Source organism: Equus asinus, chromosome 13, assembly GCF_041296235.1.
Source record: "Equus asinus isolate D_3611 breed Donkey chromosome 13, EquAss-T2T_v2, whole genome shotgun sequence".
Classification (NCBI taxonomy): Eukaryota; Metazoa; Chordata; class Mammalia; order Perissodactyla; family Equidae; genus Equus; species Equus asinus.
This window is the reverse complement of record NC_091802.1, coordinates 62,088,205-62,104,962: the sequence shown is the minus strand read 5'-3', so window position 1 is coordinate 62,104,962 and position 16,758 is coordinate 62,088,205. Positions and strand designations below refer to the sequence as shown.

The window sequence follows — 16,758 nt, the reverse complement described above, 5'->3', positions numbered from 1 at the left end:
TGGCCACCAGAAGCTGGGAGAGGCAGGCCCGCCCCCGCCGCCTCTGACTGGAGGGTGGCCTGCTGGCCCCTGGCCTCCCACTGTGAGACCCCTTTAGGACTGCTGGCCTCCAGAACTGTAAGAAAATAAATTTCTGTGGTTTTTAAGACACAAAGTTTGTGGTGATTTGTTACAGTAGCCACAGGAAACGAACACAGTTACTGAAAGAAATTACTACCTAAGTCAGTGGAGAGAGACGCTGTGCTCGTGGAAGACTCAGTCCTGCAGAGATGCCAGTCCTCCCCAGACTGATGTACACGTGCTGCTGAATCCCAGTGCAAATGCAGTTTGGTGGAGAAAGATAGAATCTTTTCAACGGAGGGTGCTGGAGCATTTGGACGTCCTAGTGCAACACAGTGGGACTTCAGATACCTCACACCATATATCAGAGTCAGCTCAAAATGGATCCTAGGACTAAAGGAAAAACTTAAATCTATAAAACTCGTGGAAGAAAACATGGAAGAATCTTTGTGACTCTGGGTTAGGCAAAAAGCTCATGGATGGGACCCCAACATCATAATCCATAAGAGAAAAAAGTGGGTAAATTGGACTTGATCAACATTTCAGTCTTCTTTCACAGACATTGTTAAGAGAATGAAAAGGCAAGCCATGAGGCTGGGAGAAAATACATGTAAACCATATCTAACAAAGGACTTGTGTCAGAAAGTGAGAGTTCTCTAAAGCTCTCAAGACTCGATAATAAGAAAACAAACTTCCCAATAAAAAACGGGCCAATGATTTGAACAGATGCTTCAGCAGGTAAGGTATATGGCCGGTAGGTTCGCGCTGCATCATTGGTCACTGGGGAAGTGTAAGATCCTTGGTGAGATGCCGCTCCGTGCTGTTGCCGTGTCTTAAATGAAAAGCTGGCCATCCCAAGGCTATGAACGTGTGGAGCTCCTGGGACTCCCACACACCACTGGTGGACTTGAAGAGATTCAATGCCTGGAAAAGAGTTCAGCGGTTTTTTAAAAGCTCAGCATACAACTGCCATGATTTCCAGCCCCGCCCGCCATGGGTATTCACCAAGAGAAGTGAAAGCGCTGCCCACGGAGACTTGCCTGAGTGGCCGTGGCACAGGCTGGGAACAACCGGCCATCGCTCAGCGGGAGAATGGAGAACAGCTGTGGTTTTGAGCAGACGTGTGGTCCTGAGTCAGGAGGCTCCACTTATGTGAGATTCTAGGAAGTACAAGCCAGTTTATTTGTGATAGAAAGCAAATCAGCAGCTGCCTGAGGGAAGCGGCCGGAAGATGGCGGGGGCACAAGGAAGCTTGGGGGTGCTGAGTGCTTCAGCGGTGTATACATAGGTCAGGTTTATCAATCTACACACTTAAAATATGTACAGTGTATTGCATGTCAATCCTGCCTCGGTAAAGCTGTGAAAAAGTCCCTGGAGTCCCCCGCATGTAACCGGGGAGCCGTCAGTGGGCAGCCAGGTATGTATCTAGAACTTGGGGGCCGTTAAGGGATGAGTGGTCAGTGCTGGCAGGATCCCTGGGGAGAGTCCATGGAGCAGAGCTCTGGAGACCCCAATGTCGGAAGTCAGAGGGGAGCAAGGAGGCCGGAGCGGAGCGGGGTGGTCTGAGAATGGAGGGTGTGCGCATCGTGGACTTCATGTTTGTGTCCCCCTAGATTTCTGTGTTGAAGCCCTGACCCCATAATGGGACGGAACTGGGAGGTGATCAGGGTTAGATGAAGTCGGGAGGATGGGGCCCTGCTGCGGTCAGTGTGCTTGTAAGAGACATCAGAGTTCGCTCTCCCTCTCTGCTGGTGAGAGTGCGTCGAGAAGGCGGCCGCGTGCAAGCCAGGAAGGAGGCCTCCCCAGACCCCGCCCCTGCCAGCATCCTGAGCCCAGGCTCCAGCCTTCAGTGTGAGAAGTTGGTGTGTGTTGTTGGAGCCGCTGGCCTGTGGTGCTCTGTGCAGCCACCCGAGCAGCTGAGATGGGGCCCATGAGCAGAGCCCGTCTGTATTAAACAAAACGCCAAGTTTCGAAGCTCAGGAGCCAAGTGGCTGTTGGTCACTAAACTCAGTCGTGTTAGTAGCACACACCCTGGCTGTCAGTAAATACCGTCATGCTGCTGATGCTGGGACTCTGGTCTGGGCAAGACCTTGGCCAGTAGTGAGGCACCCGTCTTGGAGGGGAAGTTGCTGGTGCCATACAGGAGGCTGCAACCCCGTTCCCAGCGTGGGGACCTTGCCCCTGGGGGCTCCTCAGACCTCACCTGGCTCCCCCCAGGGACCCTCCCGAGTGTCCCTGCCTGCTGAGGGTCTGGACAGCAGGCCACTGGACTGGCGAAGTGGAAGCCCCTGTCCTGGGCTGAAGAGCGTGGGCGGCACCCCTGTGCAGCAGTGTCCCCTGCACCCGGGGATTCCGTCTGGTCCCCTCTGATTGGATCAGGAGTGAGCGGGACTTAGGGACCAAGGTCTTCAACTCCTACAGATCCCCTCCTACCAGGGGTGCGCCTGCCCTTGAGGAGGCCTGCCCAGGGCCAGTGAGAAACGGAGTGTGTGTGTCAATGTGTGTGAAGGTATGTGTATGTGTGTGGTGTGTGCACACGTGTATGTGCACACTTGTATTGTAGGGTGTGGTGTGTAGATATATGTGTATGAGCACACGTGTGTATGTATGCACGTGTTTGTGCACAGTGTACGTATGTGTGTTTGTGTGTTGTGTATGTGTATGAGCATGCTAGTGCATGTGGAGTGGGGCTTTTCAGGGTGGAAGGCTCTGCTCCCTGTGCCGGGGGCCGTTCTGGGCTTCCTGGGACCCCTCCCTCTGGGGTGCTGCTGTCCTCCTCCTCCCCTGCCTCGGGTTCTGGCCCAGTCCGTCAGTGTGAGACTGGTGACGGCTGAGGGGAGGGAGGCGGGGGCCTGTCCCATCTGTCTCCTGCCCCCAGAATGCTGTGTCCTGGTCTCCAGCCGTCGCGGGCAGTGGGACCTCCAAGGCCCAGACCAGACATTGTGCGGCTGGCAGGCAAAGCCCAGAGAAGCCGGGAGACCCTGTCTGCCCATCCTGGGCCATCTGACCGGCCTGAGCCCGTGGGGGCAAAGGAGGCAGAAGAGTGACTGTGCCAAGGAACCAACCCTGAGTCTTGCTGACCTGTCCGACCCTGGGCCTGGCTGATGTGACATGGGGGCTGAGGGCTGGGAGGCCTGTCCTGGCTGCTCGGGGCACCTGACGTGAGTGCACCCGCCGCCCAAACGGGCCGCTGTGGAGGAAGGCTGGTCTTCCCCTGAGACAGTTCTGGTCAAGGCTTCTTGTGATGGGTTCCCGGGAGTTTGGAGGCAGGATACCCTCCTGAACCTTCGACACGGTCTCCTAAGGGCTCCACTGCATTCCTGGGTCAGCTGGCCGGAGGCCGATGGGGACAGGACCTGGGTGCCATCTTCCCTCAGGCCTCCCTGCTCTCCTGTGGACGGACAAGGAAGGGAGCCAGCCCCTCGGGTGTCAGGGTCCTAGAGGGCAAGCGGGAGACCCATGTGCTGAGGGCGCAGCTCACTCGGCCCCACTGCGGGCCCAGGTCGCTGCCCACTGGGCGCCTGCTGCACTGCGCTCTCCACATCAGGGCACGGGAATGGTCCACGTGACTGCATTTTAAAGGGAGACCAGCACTAGGGACTGCACATCCCAAAGGTGGTACTGAACCTGAAGTGAGTTCGCTCACCCGCTGCACAGCAAGCCAATCTCTGACACCAGGGGTGGTGGAAGAAAGTAGGAATTTTATTATTGCACAGCACTGAGCAAGGAGAGAGGGCAGCTAACGCTGAAATCCCAAACTCCCCGAAAAGCTAAAAGGAAGGATTTTTATTTGTGGTTTTAGGTAGGAGCATATGGCCTTGCTGGTGGGAGCTTTCTCACCAGCCTGTCTTTGGCCTTGAGACACTTGCAGAGAGGAGGGAGCCCGTGACCTTGCTGGTCAGCAGCTTCCCCACCAGTCAAAGAGACCCACTGTGTCTCTTTGCAGGGAGGAGATAGTCCAGGTGCTTGTCCTTGGCTGTGTCTGTCTCCATGGAGGATGGTGGATTCTGGAGCCAGGAAGCCAGAGAGTAAGCAGGGAATGAGTGTTTTGGTTTTAACCCCATATATGCTGGGTTTAATGTGGGGAAACTGATATCAGGGTCCGTATCAAAGGGGCTGTGGAAACCCTCTCAAGTCCCGTCCTGCTGGAAACCACAACCTAAACCAAACACCCAGCACGCCCAAGTGGCCCTGGCTCACGCCTCTCCCGGCTCGGCTGGCGTCTCCAGGTAGACCTGCTCCCTTCCCCCATCTCCGTGGGGACAGGGGCTCCCTTGCGCCTGGAGACCTGCTCTGAGAAATCACAGCATCCCTTGACTGCCCCACCTCATTTCTCCCCTGTGTCGTCAAAGAAAAATTTCCACAAATGCAGTTTCTCCCTGGTCATCTGGGGTCAGCATCGTTTCCACAGAGGGACGTGAGGGTCTGGAGTGAGCAGAGAACACAAGGGTCTGGGCTTCTGGGGGAGGGACCATGTCCACCCCACAGCTCCGGGAGCCCAGTGCATGGAGACGGCCCCAGAGCTGGTCTCCACACAGTGGCCTGTCCCCCCTTGTCAGTCTTCATGTCGGACAGTGTAATGGACTAGAGAGGCTGCTGGCCACTGCTTGCGTGTCTGTGTGTACGTGAGTGTGAGTGCACGTACATCTGTGTGCATTTCTATATAGTGAGGAACGTGTGTGCATAAGAGGTTTTTTTTGCAAATATGTGCCCTATCCTAGGCCTCATTATGTGTGGAAAAACCATTTAAACTAGAAAATATGTACTTTTAAAAAAACTAACATATGGTAAAATTCACTGTTTTTTCCTTTTTGTTGTACAGCTCTGTGAGTTTTAACACAAGTGCGTAGATTGTGTAACCACCACAACCTGGCTCATTTTGTTTAAAACGGTGATAAGTGTCTGGATGTCGTGCCTCACTGCACCAGCAGCCCACGTGCCCCTCGTCCCCAGCGAAGTGCAAGTTATAAAACTGTCAGACAGGAAGCCACAGGCATTTTCTGGGTTCAGAGAAAGCCCAGTGACCAGTAGACAGAGATCTACCGTTTCCAAGAACAGCCTGAGGTGGAATGAGCATTATCCCGACAGAAGGGCATGGGGTGGAATGAGCGTTATCTCAACAGAAGGACTCAGGGTGGAATGAGCGTTATCCCGACAGAAGGACTCGGGCTGGAATGAGGGTTATCCGGACAGAAGGGTCCGGGGTGGAATGAGCATTATCCCGACAGAAGGGCCCAGGGTGGAATGAGCATTATCCTGACAGAAGGACTCGGGCTGGAATGAGCGTTATCCCGACAGAAGGACTCGGGCTGGAATGAGCATTATCTCGACAGAAGGACTTGGGGTGGAATGAGCGTTATCCCGACAGAAGGGCCCGGGGTGGAATGAGCGTTATCCTGACAGAAGGACTCGGGCTGGAATGAGCATTATCTTGACAGAAGGACTTGGGGTGGAATGAGCGTTATCCCGACAGAAGGGCCCGGGGTGGAATGAGCGTTATCCCGACAGAAGGACTCGGGCTGGAATGAGCATTATCTTGACAGAAGGACTTGGGGTGGAATGAGCGTTATCCTGACAGAAGGGCCCGGGGTGGAATGAGTGTTATCCCGACAGAAGGACTCCGGGTGGAATGAGGGTTATCCCGACAGAAGGACTCGGGCTGGAATGAGTGTTATCCCGACAGAAGGACTCCAGGTGGAATGAGCGTTATCCCGACAGAAGGACTCGGGCTGGAATGAGTGTTATCTCGACAGAAGGACTCGGGCTGGAATGAGCATTATCCCGACAGAAGGACTCGGGCTGGAATGAGCGTTATCCCAACAGAAGGACTCGGGCTGGAATGAGCGTTATCCCGACAGAAGGACTCGGGCTGGAATGAGCGTTATCTCAACAGAAGGACTTGGGGTGGAATGAGCGTTATCCCGAAAGAAGGGCTCGGGGTGGAATGAGCGTTATCCCGACAGAAGGACTCCGGGTGGAATGAGGGTTATCCCGACAGAAGGACTCGGGCTGGAATGAGCGTTATCCCAACAGAAGGACTCGGGGTGGAATGAGCGTTATCCCGACAGAAGGACTTGGGGTGGAATGAGCGTTATCCCAACAGAAGGATTCGGGGTGGAATGAGCGTTATCCCGACAAGGACTCGGGTGGAATGAGCGTTATCCCGCCAGAAGGACTCGGGCTGGAATGAGCGTTATCCTGACAAAGGACTCGGGGTGGAATGAGCGTTATCCCGACAGAAGGACTAGGGGTGGAATGAGGGTTATCCTGACAGAAGGACTCGGGCTGGAATGAGCATTATCCCGACAGAAGGACTCGGGGTGGAATGAGCGTTGTCTCGACAGAAGGGCCCAGGGTGGAATGAGCGTTATCCCCACAGAAGGACTTGGGGTGGAATGAGCGTTATCTCAACAGAAGGACTTGGGGTGGAATGAGCGTTATCCCGAAAGACGGGCCCAGGGTGGAATGAGCGTTATCCCGACAGAAGGACTCGGGCTGGAATGAGCGTTATCCCGACAGAAGGACTAGGGGTGGAATCAGCGTTATACCGACAGAAGGACTCGGGTGGAATGAGCGTTATCCCAACGGAAGGACTCGGGCTGGAATGAGCGTTATCCCGAAAGAAGGGCCCGGGGTTGGCTGGATTTGTCCACTGATTTCCTCTTGGCCCCTCCCCCTTCTGTTCTCTGGTGGCCGGACTCCGTTGATCTGGCTGTAATATCTCATGAATCGTTGCATCTACCGAGAGGGGACCTCGAAATCGCTGGTTGCTCTCTGAATGACACTCTGTGGGAAATAAATTGCACACTGTGTGCCCAGCTGTTCTTCTCTGTTAATTCTTCCATATTAATTGCTTCTAGGTGTTCACCTCCCATGGCCCCACTGTCGTCATGCCCACCTGGTTCTGCTCTCGAGCGTGGTTTTCCCATGTGGGCCCCTTTGACGAGGGCGGGCAGGTAAGTGTGGGTCCCGTTGTGGATTCCTCCTCTGGGGTGGGAGGAGGCACTGTCACCTCCTCTGTGGGTCCCCGCACCCAGCCCTACCCTGTGGGCACTTCCGGGGTCCCGGGATTCGGAGATGGCCTTCCGTGAAGGTCTTCCCAGCACTTCTCCTGCCCTGCCGTGCTGAGCTGCCCAGAGAGCACCGTGTTTGTTTTGCAGAAAGCAGGGGATTTCTGTGTGAAGGCTGAGGACGCCTGAGTCGCACCTGCCCTGGCCCAGGCCCCAGGTTACCTCATCCTAGTCTGAAAGCTTTTTGTGGGAAAGGGTAGAATGTGGACGGTGTCGGCTGTGCTGCCTCTGGGTGACAGCAGGAGAGGAGCAACCCATCCTTCCCTGTGGGGGAGGCAGCCCCTGGGCATTGGTGTCCAGACTGAGCCTGGCTCCTTCCTCTGCACCCTCACCCTCGTGTGGGGCTGTCTCCTGCAGGAGCTCAGCTCACCCTGGTCTCTAGCCTCTGGCCTAGGAGTGGGGACCCAGCCGCTGACCTGCCCGCTCTTCCCTCGCCAGACAGTCTTAGAGTCCCCGCTCCTGCTCCCGATTAAAATCTAGTTCTTAGGGTCAGTTAGTTTATTTTCCCATGAGCCCCCTTAGATTGGCTTTGAGAACTTGAGGTCTGGTCCCCATGGGGGGAGACGGTGCACTGGGCCTGTCGAGGCCCCTCAAGCCTTCGCTGTTTTGACTTCTGATGAGGGCCCGTGGCCCCCCCCCACTGCTGGGCCAGGGCCAGGAGGGAGCCTGGATGCACAAAGGCCAACAGAGGGTCTAGGCCAAGGCCCCAGGGCAGGTGGTGAGGGCCCAGGCCACAAGCTGTGGGTGTTGACTCAGGCCCAGGCTCGACCACCTGCCCTGGGGCCTTGGCCACAGCCTTTCTCACTCTGAGCCTCATTCCATCCTCTTGACAGCAGGGTCAACTGTTCACCAACTGCATAGGAGCCACATGGACCCTCGGCTCCGGGCCAACCCCCTCCCTGATCCCACTCACATCCCTCTGCCCCACCACTCCCTCCCTGCCTGTTGTTCACACAGCCTCATTTGGAGGGAGAGGCTGGCCGCTCTGCCGTCCCCCACACTGCCTTGGCCAGACAGCCCCTCACAGCCACCCGGACACGCCCCCCAGGAGTTTATAAACAAGATCACCTGAGAGACCAGCCATCAGTGTCTGCGCCAGGGGCTGGCCGCCCAGCGGGTCTGCCACCATGCCAGGCTGCCACTAGCAAGGTCACACAGCCCTTGCGGCCCAGGATTGGCCCAAGCAAGGAGCGTTTCTGCCGTGGGCCTACTGCGCTCCTCCTGTCTCTGGCCGAGGTCACGCCTGGTGGACATGTGATTGCCCCGTTCCCAATTGACCTTCCCCTCTCCCCATGCAGCTGGGATGGGAGGCCTGGTCATTCTCTTGGAGGAGTCACAACTCACAATTTTAGCCTGTCGGGCACCATCTTGTGTTCCTGTTTCTCCCCAAATACACATGAGTGGAGAGAGCTTGTGCACGTGTGGCACCACCCTGCACCCAGGGATCCGGCCCCCACCCCAGGGACCCCCGCTTCACCAGGGGCTGCAGGGGCCAAGGCTTTGTTTTCCAGGTGGGGTGGCCTCTCAGCTTGCTTTCTCCCTGAAAGTAAGACAACAACGTGGGCAAAGGGACACCCCAGCAAGGCTCCCTAACTCCAAGCAGGTGCCACGAAAACCACTGCTCTTATTGGAGCTGAATCCAAGGACCTGCTGCTCATGGTCTCCTGCAGAAATGGTCACCAGGAGACATTCCATGAGAGACACTGCTTTAAGGATTTGATGCATCCTTAGATTCGGAAGCATGTCAGGACTCAGCTCAAGTTAATTCTGCCTGGAGAGGAAGCTCCTGGAGGAAAAAAAGGTGTATTCCCTCCTTTTGTACTAGGGCTCAGGGACCAAGGACCAGAGATCAGGGGCCAGAGACCAGAGACCAGGGATGAAGGACCAGGGAGCAGAGATCAGGGATCAGGCACCAGGACCAGAGCTGTGATGGGGTCATAGCTGGAGCAGGTGAGGGCTTGGGGCGTGAGGAGGCATGTCACAGATGGCAGCAGAGTTCACCGTCAGGACGAGGACGTGAAGTGTTCCCATGGTTCCTTCAGGCCCTCTCCAAAGAAACAGGCTGAGCTGAACAGTTGTTCATGGTGTGCCCTGTGAGGTAGACACTGGCGCCCTGAGAGCTGGGCCTGGGTGTGGGCACCGCCCCTCAACTCCTCCCTGGCCTTAGGGAGGCATCGAGGTCCCTCCAAGGCCTGTGCAGAACCACGGCTGTGTTTCGTGCCCTGTGGAGAGAAGGGTGCGTGCCCGAAGCAGGGAACAGTCAATGTCCAGGTGATGCAGCAGGGGTCCGGGTGGCAGCAGGATTCGGAGGATGAGCTGGCCATGGGGCGTGGGAACGGTGTTCGCGAGCCACAGGGCAGGACGGGTTTCTGGCGGGAAACGCACTCGCAGAGGCAGCGTGCAGAGGTGAGTCTGAGACTCGGAGGTGGTGTGATGGTGGCGAGGACGGCCTCCAGCCGTGGTAAACAGCCTCAGCTGCTGGGCCCCCGGGAGGCAGCCCTTCAGGCCCTTAAACAGGAAGAAAAGTTTTGTAGATTCAGAATGCAGCTCTGCTGAGGGCAGGCCTGGCCTGGGCGGGTCGGCCTGGAGGGGGCTGTCACTGCCGCAGGGGGACGGGTGGCCAGGAAGGACGGCCGCCCAGCACGACAGAGCTCCCAGACGAGCTTTCGAGTCTGCTGGGAAGCAGCCCAGGCCTGGAATTGCAGCACAAGGGTGCTTGCTGATTTTATGCGTTTCCACCCCAGGCGTGGCGGCCCGTCCTCGGCCGTCTTCCAGTGGCTGGTGTCTGTCCCTCCAGGGGCAGCTTTCTGGCCGGAGTTCTGTGGCTTCTCGTTATGTTTTAATTTGCGTTTCCAACATGACTAACGATGCTGAGCAATTTTTCATGTGCCGATTGGCTACTTGTGTGTTATTTTGTGGGGTGTCCAGATCTTATGCCCACTTTTAAGGGGGTTGTTTTTATTGTTGAATTGTTGGTGTTCTTTGCTGGGTATGTGGGGTGGGTGTTTTCTCCCATTTTGGTCTCTGAGATTTCCTCTCACTTCCACTTGTCCTGCTCGTCCCAAATTCTGTCCTGAGGACTTGGGAACGGTAGGATTTTGTCCACTTCATCCCGCCCACCCCGCGAGTCTGTGCTGGTCCCCCCACCCCTGAAGGCCCTGACCTTCTTCATGGGTACAGACCTCCTACAAGGCCGCACGCTCAGCCAGCCAGAGCCGGAAGCCATCACCTGCCCTTGTGTTTTAAATTTCTCTTGGCATTGAAAGAGGTCTCTGTCTTGGTCTAGAGGTGTCTCTATCCATCCTGGGCATTCTTCTGAAAGCTTTTCTACTCTGCCTTTTTTCAGTTTTTAAAGGTATTTTGACTCCCACCCATTGTCTATACAACAACCAACGAGCTCATTCTATTTCCCTCTTTCCCATCTCCTCCATGTTTTGCTGCATGATTTCCACTTGTGTCAGAAGATAAACATTCGTAGAGGCGTGTCCCACCCAGTCCCTCTCTTTGTGGCCCTAAGACTCTGGTTACATGCTGGCTGGATTCTCTATGACCATCTTCCATTTCAACAACTTTCTCTCTAACCCTTTTTACTTCTTTGATTATATAATTTTTATTTTCTTATTTATTTTCCTACATTTCTTCAGTGTCCTTAGTTTTATTCAAATCTGTTTTCCTTTGAGGACCTTGTAATTTAGTCTTCATCTCTCATATAATTTTCTCTTTTTCCTCTATTTCTTTTTTGAGTTTAGCCAACCGTCTTTTATTTAAGAGGTTTATTGGGGTATAATTCGCATACCATACGATTCACCTGTTACAACGTGCAGCTCAGTGTATTTTAGAAATTCGCAGGGAAGTACGACCATCACCACGATCTGATGTTAGAACCGTTTTGTCCCAAAGGAAGCCCCACGCCGTGAGAGTTGCGTCGTCCCCGGGTGGCTGAGCGCTCCCCTGCTGTCTTCAGGCCTCGTGCACATCTGCCTGTTTGGCACTGAGTCTCTGGCTTGAGAGGGGCCTCCTCGAGTTCTGCACCGTGTTCTGTGAACGTGCGGTTTCGTATGGAGGACTGTCCTCACGCGTCAGCTGCCCCATGGCTTGGGGTTTGGTGGTTGCTCTTGTTTTGGGGGAGGGTTGGGTTTGCATCCACGGAAGTGTTTGGTCTTCTGTTCTTCTGACACGGGCTCCGTGTGGGTAAATACGTCCGCCTGTGCGTTCTCCGCACTGTCGGGCAGTCCGCACGACTCCTGACTCGTGCCGCCCCCTCCGTCCCTGCAGTGAAGTGCAGCGGCTTTCCTGGAGTGTGTTGGGAGGGGCCGGGAGGAGGGGTGGTGTCTCCTGTCCTCCAGGAGCCTGGGGTCCCTTGTCACCAGGCCTTGGGGGTGCTCCTGCCCTGCCCAGCCACCTTCTCACCCACCGGGACCCCCTGTGCACCGGGGGCATGTCCCTCCCGGGGTGACTCCAGCTTAGAGCTCCCGTGTTCCCCCTGCAGCGTGGACACCCTGTCTCCATGGGGTATTTGCTCTCAGTTACCCACACCTTCCTTGACTCTCCAGGCCGCGTGGCCTTTTTCCTCCCGTTGCAGCCTCTGGTGCAGTTTCCAGCCAGTCAGGGGATCAGGGGAGCTGGGCTCTTCATGAAATGAACCGGCGCCTGTCAGGGAGCTGGTTGCTGGCACTGGGGCACTGGCCAGGTGGCGAGGGCGCTAAGTGGGACAGACCCCTTCACCTGCAGGAGCAGCAGTGCCCGTGCCTCCTCTAAATAAATCCTCACTTTTCTTTTTGCCAGAAATAAGGAAACTCGGAGGATTGAGTTCTTCCAGGTCATGAGAGGAGAGAACATCTTTCTCTCTTTCCTAAACCCATGAAGTGCTCAGGGTTAGTGTGCTCTTTAAAGGCGCCCTTGAAAGTGCAGAAAGTTGGAAAAAAGAAAAATACAGAAATCGCCGTGAGCCCATCACTCACAACTGCTTTGAGCTGCGTCTGCGTTCACTGTGGACAAGCTTCAGCAGAGCTGCGACACAGTTTTGAAACTTGATCTCCAACGTAGTGTTTTGTTGTAGATGTTTTCACATCGTCATGGTCTTTGTAAAAGCCACTTCAGCTACTGCACGGTACTCCACTGAGTCACTGTGCGCTGGTCTGCGAAGCCCCGGATGCTGGCAACGAGACGTCCGCTCCATGTCCTCGCAGGACCACCCTGCGATGGTGGGGTTTGTGCTGGGGCCTTTTCCCGGGTGAGCCCTCTCTGCCTGGCTCCCGTGAGGGTGACCTTCCAATCTCGGCTCACACGCCCAGAGGTTGGCGGTGGCTTATAAAATGACAGGGCAGACAACTTGGGCGCTAACCTCAGCGCTTCAGGGCTGACTTTGAGAATGAGTCAGGAACCTCGCGAGTCCGCTGCCCCAGGGGCGGTGCTCAGGCAGTGTCCGGGCCTGACCAGGAAGCCGTGGCTCTCTTCTGAATCGTCTTCGGCCCAGGAGCAGCAGACAAGCTGTGTTGGTATCGCTGACCCTGCAAACAGGCCCGGCCTGGGCCTCGGGAGCTGGCGAGGAGGTGCCATCCCACAAGGGTCCCGTCTCGCCGCAGGGTGACTGGGCCAGGCTCTGTGCCGCCTTCCTCTTGGAAACGGCCGGCCTGGAGAGCCAGGGAGCCAGGGTTAAGGAGCTGTGGCTTTGTTGGAAGCGGCTGTGGCCCTGGCACTGCCGTGTCTGAACCAAGCTCGGGGTTGGAGAGCTGGCCAAGGAGGCAGCACAGGCCGGTCAGTGAGCGATGGCCACGACACTGTCAGAAGACCAGCCTTTGCCTGGAGTGATGCATCCTGGCGACGTTGAGGCCAGGCACTAGCCGTCAATGGCTCCACCTGCTGGACTCACCTCAGCGGCTGCTGCTGGGAGCCAGGGGAGAGCATGGCTCAGACCCTTCTGCTCACTCGATTGTCGCTTTGAATGTAAGAAAGTTTGGGGGAGCTGACTCGCTGTCTGTTCTCAAGGCTGAGACAGGCTGGCCTGAGGGGCAGCAGGGCGGCCGCAGGCCCCGATGCCCGGCCCTGATGAGCGGAGGGCGGGCTGCCCCTTTGTTGTCTTCTCTAGACTCGGGGAGGGGGCCTGAGCTCTCACGGGACAGGAGCACCCATGTAAAGCTCTGCGGGCCCCGTCGGAGCCAAGCCCCTGTTGGCGGGTGCTTCTCAAGCTGGAGGCCGCGAGCAAGGGTCACGTGGGGCTTCTCTCGGCCCCTTTGGCGCCGTCTTGTCTCGTATGGTCACTCTTGCCCAGCAACATCCATGTGCTGGTGGCGCTGGCGTGTCACTCATGCACTGAAGCCCCGTGTATCGAGCTGGATGGCCTAGGACCCCAGGCGGATTTCCGTCTCCAGTCACCTGAGTTAGAGTGCACACAGAGCGCATGGGGCACGGGTGCATTTCCGCTGTGAGCAGAGACGCCGCGACAGTTGATGCTTCTCCTCCTGCCTGCAGGGTGTGCCCGAGGACCTGCTCTTCTTCTACAGCCACCTCAGGAAGGGCGGCGGGGTTGTCCGAGTGGACCAGAGCCTCCTCATCTACCGCTACCACCCGAAGGCGGCCACACACTCTGTCCTCGAGTACGTAGGTCCCAAGGCTCCAGACGCTGGGGGCCGGCCGAGGTCCAGGCCGGGGTCGGGGGCAGACAGGTGACCAGGCTGAGTCTCTGCCCCAAGGCAGGAAATCCAGAAGTATGGGGGGGCCTTCGTGGAAGGAGGTCATCTCCAGGTCTGAGGACCAGGGTCCCCAGAGTGGGGCCAAGTATCTCTTCTCACAGTTTTAAAGTGAGGTAGAATCCAGTGTGGCTGTCCTTGAAGTCTTGCTCTCGCTTGCTTTGAGCTGAGAGGACTCTCACGGTGAGCCCTGCACACCTCTGACTTGATGGCGGGGGCTGGGGACAACCCCCCCCGCCCCCCCAACGAGGGGAGGGCAGCCATGGACAGCAGTTAAGCCACACCCCGTACTTGGGCAGCACAGGGAGGCCATGCACTCCCTCTCTCCCTCTTTTCGTCAGGCACAGCCCAGGGGTCCCTCAGGCTCCGAGGCTGCCGGCCTGAGCCACTGTGGCTGGGTGTGCACTAGGCTGACTGCTGGGGACGGGCAGGAGAGGTGGGGAAATGCAGCAAGAGTGATGGAGAGTTAGTTTGAACTGTGCATGCGTGTGCGTGTGTGTGCGTCTCTGTGTGCATGCGTGTGCAGGTGCATGTGCATTTTACATTTTTCTCACAACTACAAGTGTGTGTTCCCCGTGGTGTCTCGCTGCCATAACACTGTTCACTTTGGGGAATGGGGAGGAATGGGCCTCAGACAGGGCTGTTGGTAGCGGATGCTCTGAACGTAAAGAGCTTGACACAGGATGTGTACTGGTGTTTCGGAAGGATTGGCGACTCTGTTCTTCCCCCAGAGGGCATGAGCTTTGCTGGAAGGTGTGGCTTCTCAACTGGGATCCTCTGTCCTGGGAGGGCTGATGTCCACTTACATGGAGGGTGCCATGTCCACTGTCACAACAGGTGTGATGCCATTTGTCATGTGTGGGGGTCCCAGATCCCAGCATCCATATCAACTTGGGAGGTCCTTTAACTCTGGCGCTTGTGTTGTTCAACATTAAAACTTAGCTTCTTTGTTTCCAGCTTTAAGCAAAAGGATGTGATTTCTCTTGTTGTTCGTTAAATCTGAATTTTGGTAGAAGAGCTCTCGTGGAACATTGTTGTTTGGGCATTTGTGTCATGAACCTGAGTCAATGCAAGTGCGATTTGCACACATGGCGAAAAGGTCATTTCGCAGGAGGATATAACAATCCTGAATGTTTTTACCCCAATCACAGAATTTCAAGATACATGAAGCAAAAACTGACAGAAATAAAGGGAGAAATAGACAAATCCACAATTGCAGTTGGAGATTTTAACTTCTGTTTCAGAAATTGATAGAACTAGGGGTAATCTGTACTAACCAACTTGACCTAACTGACATTTACAGAACGCTACACTCAGTGGCAGAGTCACCATTCTTTTAAAGTGCTAGATAGACAATAGTTTGGACCACAAAACAAATCTGAATAAATTTCAAATGATTGAAATCATGCAGGGTATGTTTTATGACCACACAGAATTAAATTAGAAATCAGTAAGACATGTTGAAAATCCAAAATATTTGGAAATTAAGCAACCAAGCAGAAAAAAATCACAAAAGAAATTCCAAAAATATTTAATTCAATGACAATTAAAATGATATGTCAAAATTTGTGGAATTTAGATAAAACAGAGTTTACAGTAAAATTGTATGGCTTTAAAAGCTCATAAGAGAAGAAACTAAGCAATTATCGAAGTCTCCAGTTTTAAAAGTTACTAAAGTAATATCAAAATAAACACAAAGTAAATAAAATGAAAGAAATGAAAAGTGAAAGATGCTGAAATTGAAAATGGACAGTCAATAGAAAAATACCAGCAAAACCGAGAATTGATTGTTTGAAATAAAATTGACAAACCTCTAGCAAGATTAACTTAAAACAGAAAAGAAAATACACATTACCAATATATTGAGAATGAAAGAAGAGACATCACTGTGGATCCTACAGATACTTAAACTATAAATAGAAATTAGATTAGTAATTTTAAAACTTTCCATAAAGAAGAGTCAAGCCAGATGGCTTTACTGATGTATCCTATCGAAGATTTAAGGAAGAAGTAATACCAACCTTACAGAAATTCATTCAGAAAACAGAAGAGGAGAAGGATCTTCTGGTGCTGGGAGGGAGGCCCCCGTTCACTCCATGAGCCCAGCTTGACTCTGATACCAAACTGCTGCAAGAACATTCCAGAAAATAAAATTGCAGACCAATATCCCTTGTCAAAGTAGATGTAAAGTCATTCACAAAATACTGCCAAACAAATATGATACACGTCAGGCCTCAATTTTTAAAAAAAGAAAAAAAAATTACCAAATCAAATTCACAAGTATACATGAAAGGATAATGTATCATGGATACAAGTCAGGTTCAAAAGTCAAAACTCAATTCGTATGATTTACTGCACTGACAGGATAAAGGAGGAAAGTCAGGTGATCAACCCAATGGAGGCAGAAAAAACATTTGACAAAATTCAATACCCATTACTAATTTTTAAAAAAATCTCAGCAAACTGGAAGGAGACGTTCTCAATCTGATAATAGCTACACAAACCTACAGCTAACCCCACACTTAATAGTTCAAGACTGAACGCTTTCCCTCTTCTTTTTTTTTAGATTGGCCCTGAGCCAACATCTGTTGCCAATCATTTTCTTCTTTTTTCTTCTTCTCCCCAAAGCCCCCCTGTACATAGTTGTATATATTGTAGTTGTGGTCCTTCTGGTTGTGGCACGTGGGACACCGCCTCGGCATGGCCTGACGAGCAGTGCCGTGTCTGTGCCCAGGATCCACACGGGTGAAACCCTGGGCCGCCGCAGCGGAGCACGTGAACTTAACCACTTGGCCATGGTGCCGGCCCAGCTTTCCCTCTTAAGATCAGGGGTCAGCAAGGTGAAAGCTCACGACTTCCGTTCAATGTTGTGACAGAGGTGAGCACAGTAAGACAAGAAGAAGAAAAGATACAAGCATTAGAAAGTGGAAGTAAAACTG

General features: G+C 54.1%; 1 protein-coding gene across 23 annotated transcripts in view; it reads left to right on the top strand.

Annotated features, from left to right (window-relative positions):
• The window catches only part of B3GNTL1 (UDP-GlcNAc:betaGal beta-1,3-N-acetylglucosaminyltransferase like 1), a 153,525-nt gene that overhangs the window by 95,408 nt on the left and 41,359 nt on the right, over positions 1-16,758 (top strand). For all 23 annotated transcript variants that reach the window (XM_070483908.1, XM_070483916.1, XM_070483915.1 and 20 more), the window contains 2 exons: positions 6,921-7,016; positions 13,602-13,726. In XM_070483908.1, the coding sequence (XP_070340009.1) occupies positions 6,921-7,016; positions 13,602-13,726 (221 nt within the window). The remainder of the gene's footprint in view (positions 1-6,920; positions 7,017-13,601; positions 13,727-16,758) is intronic.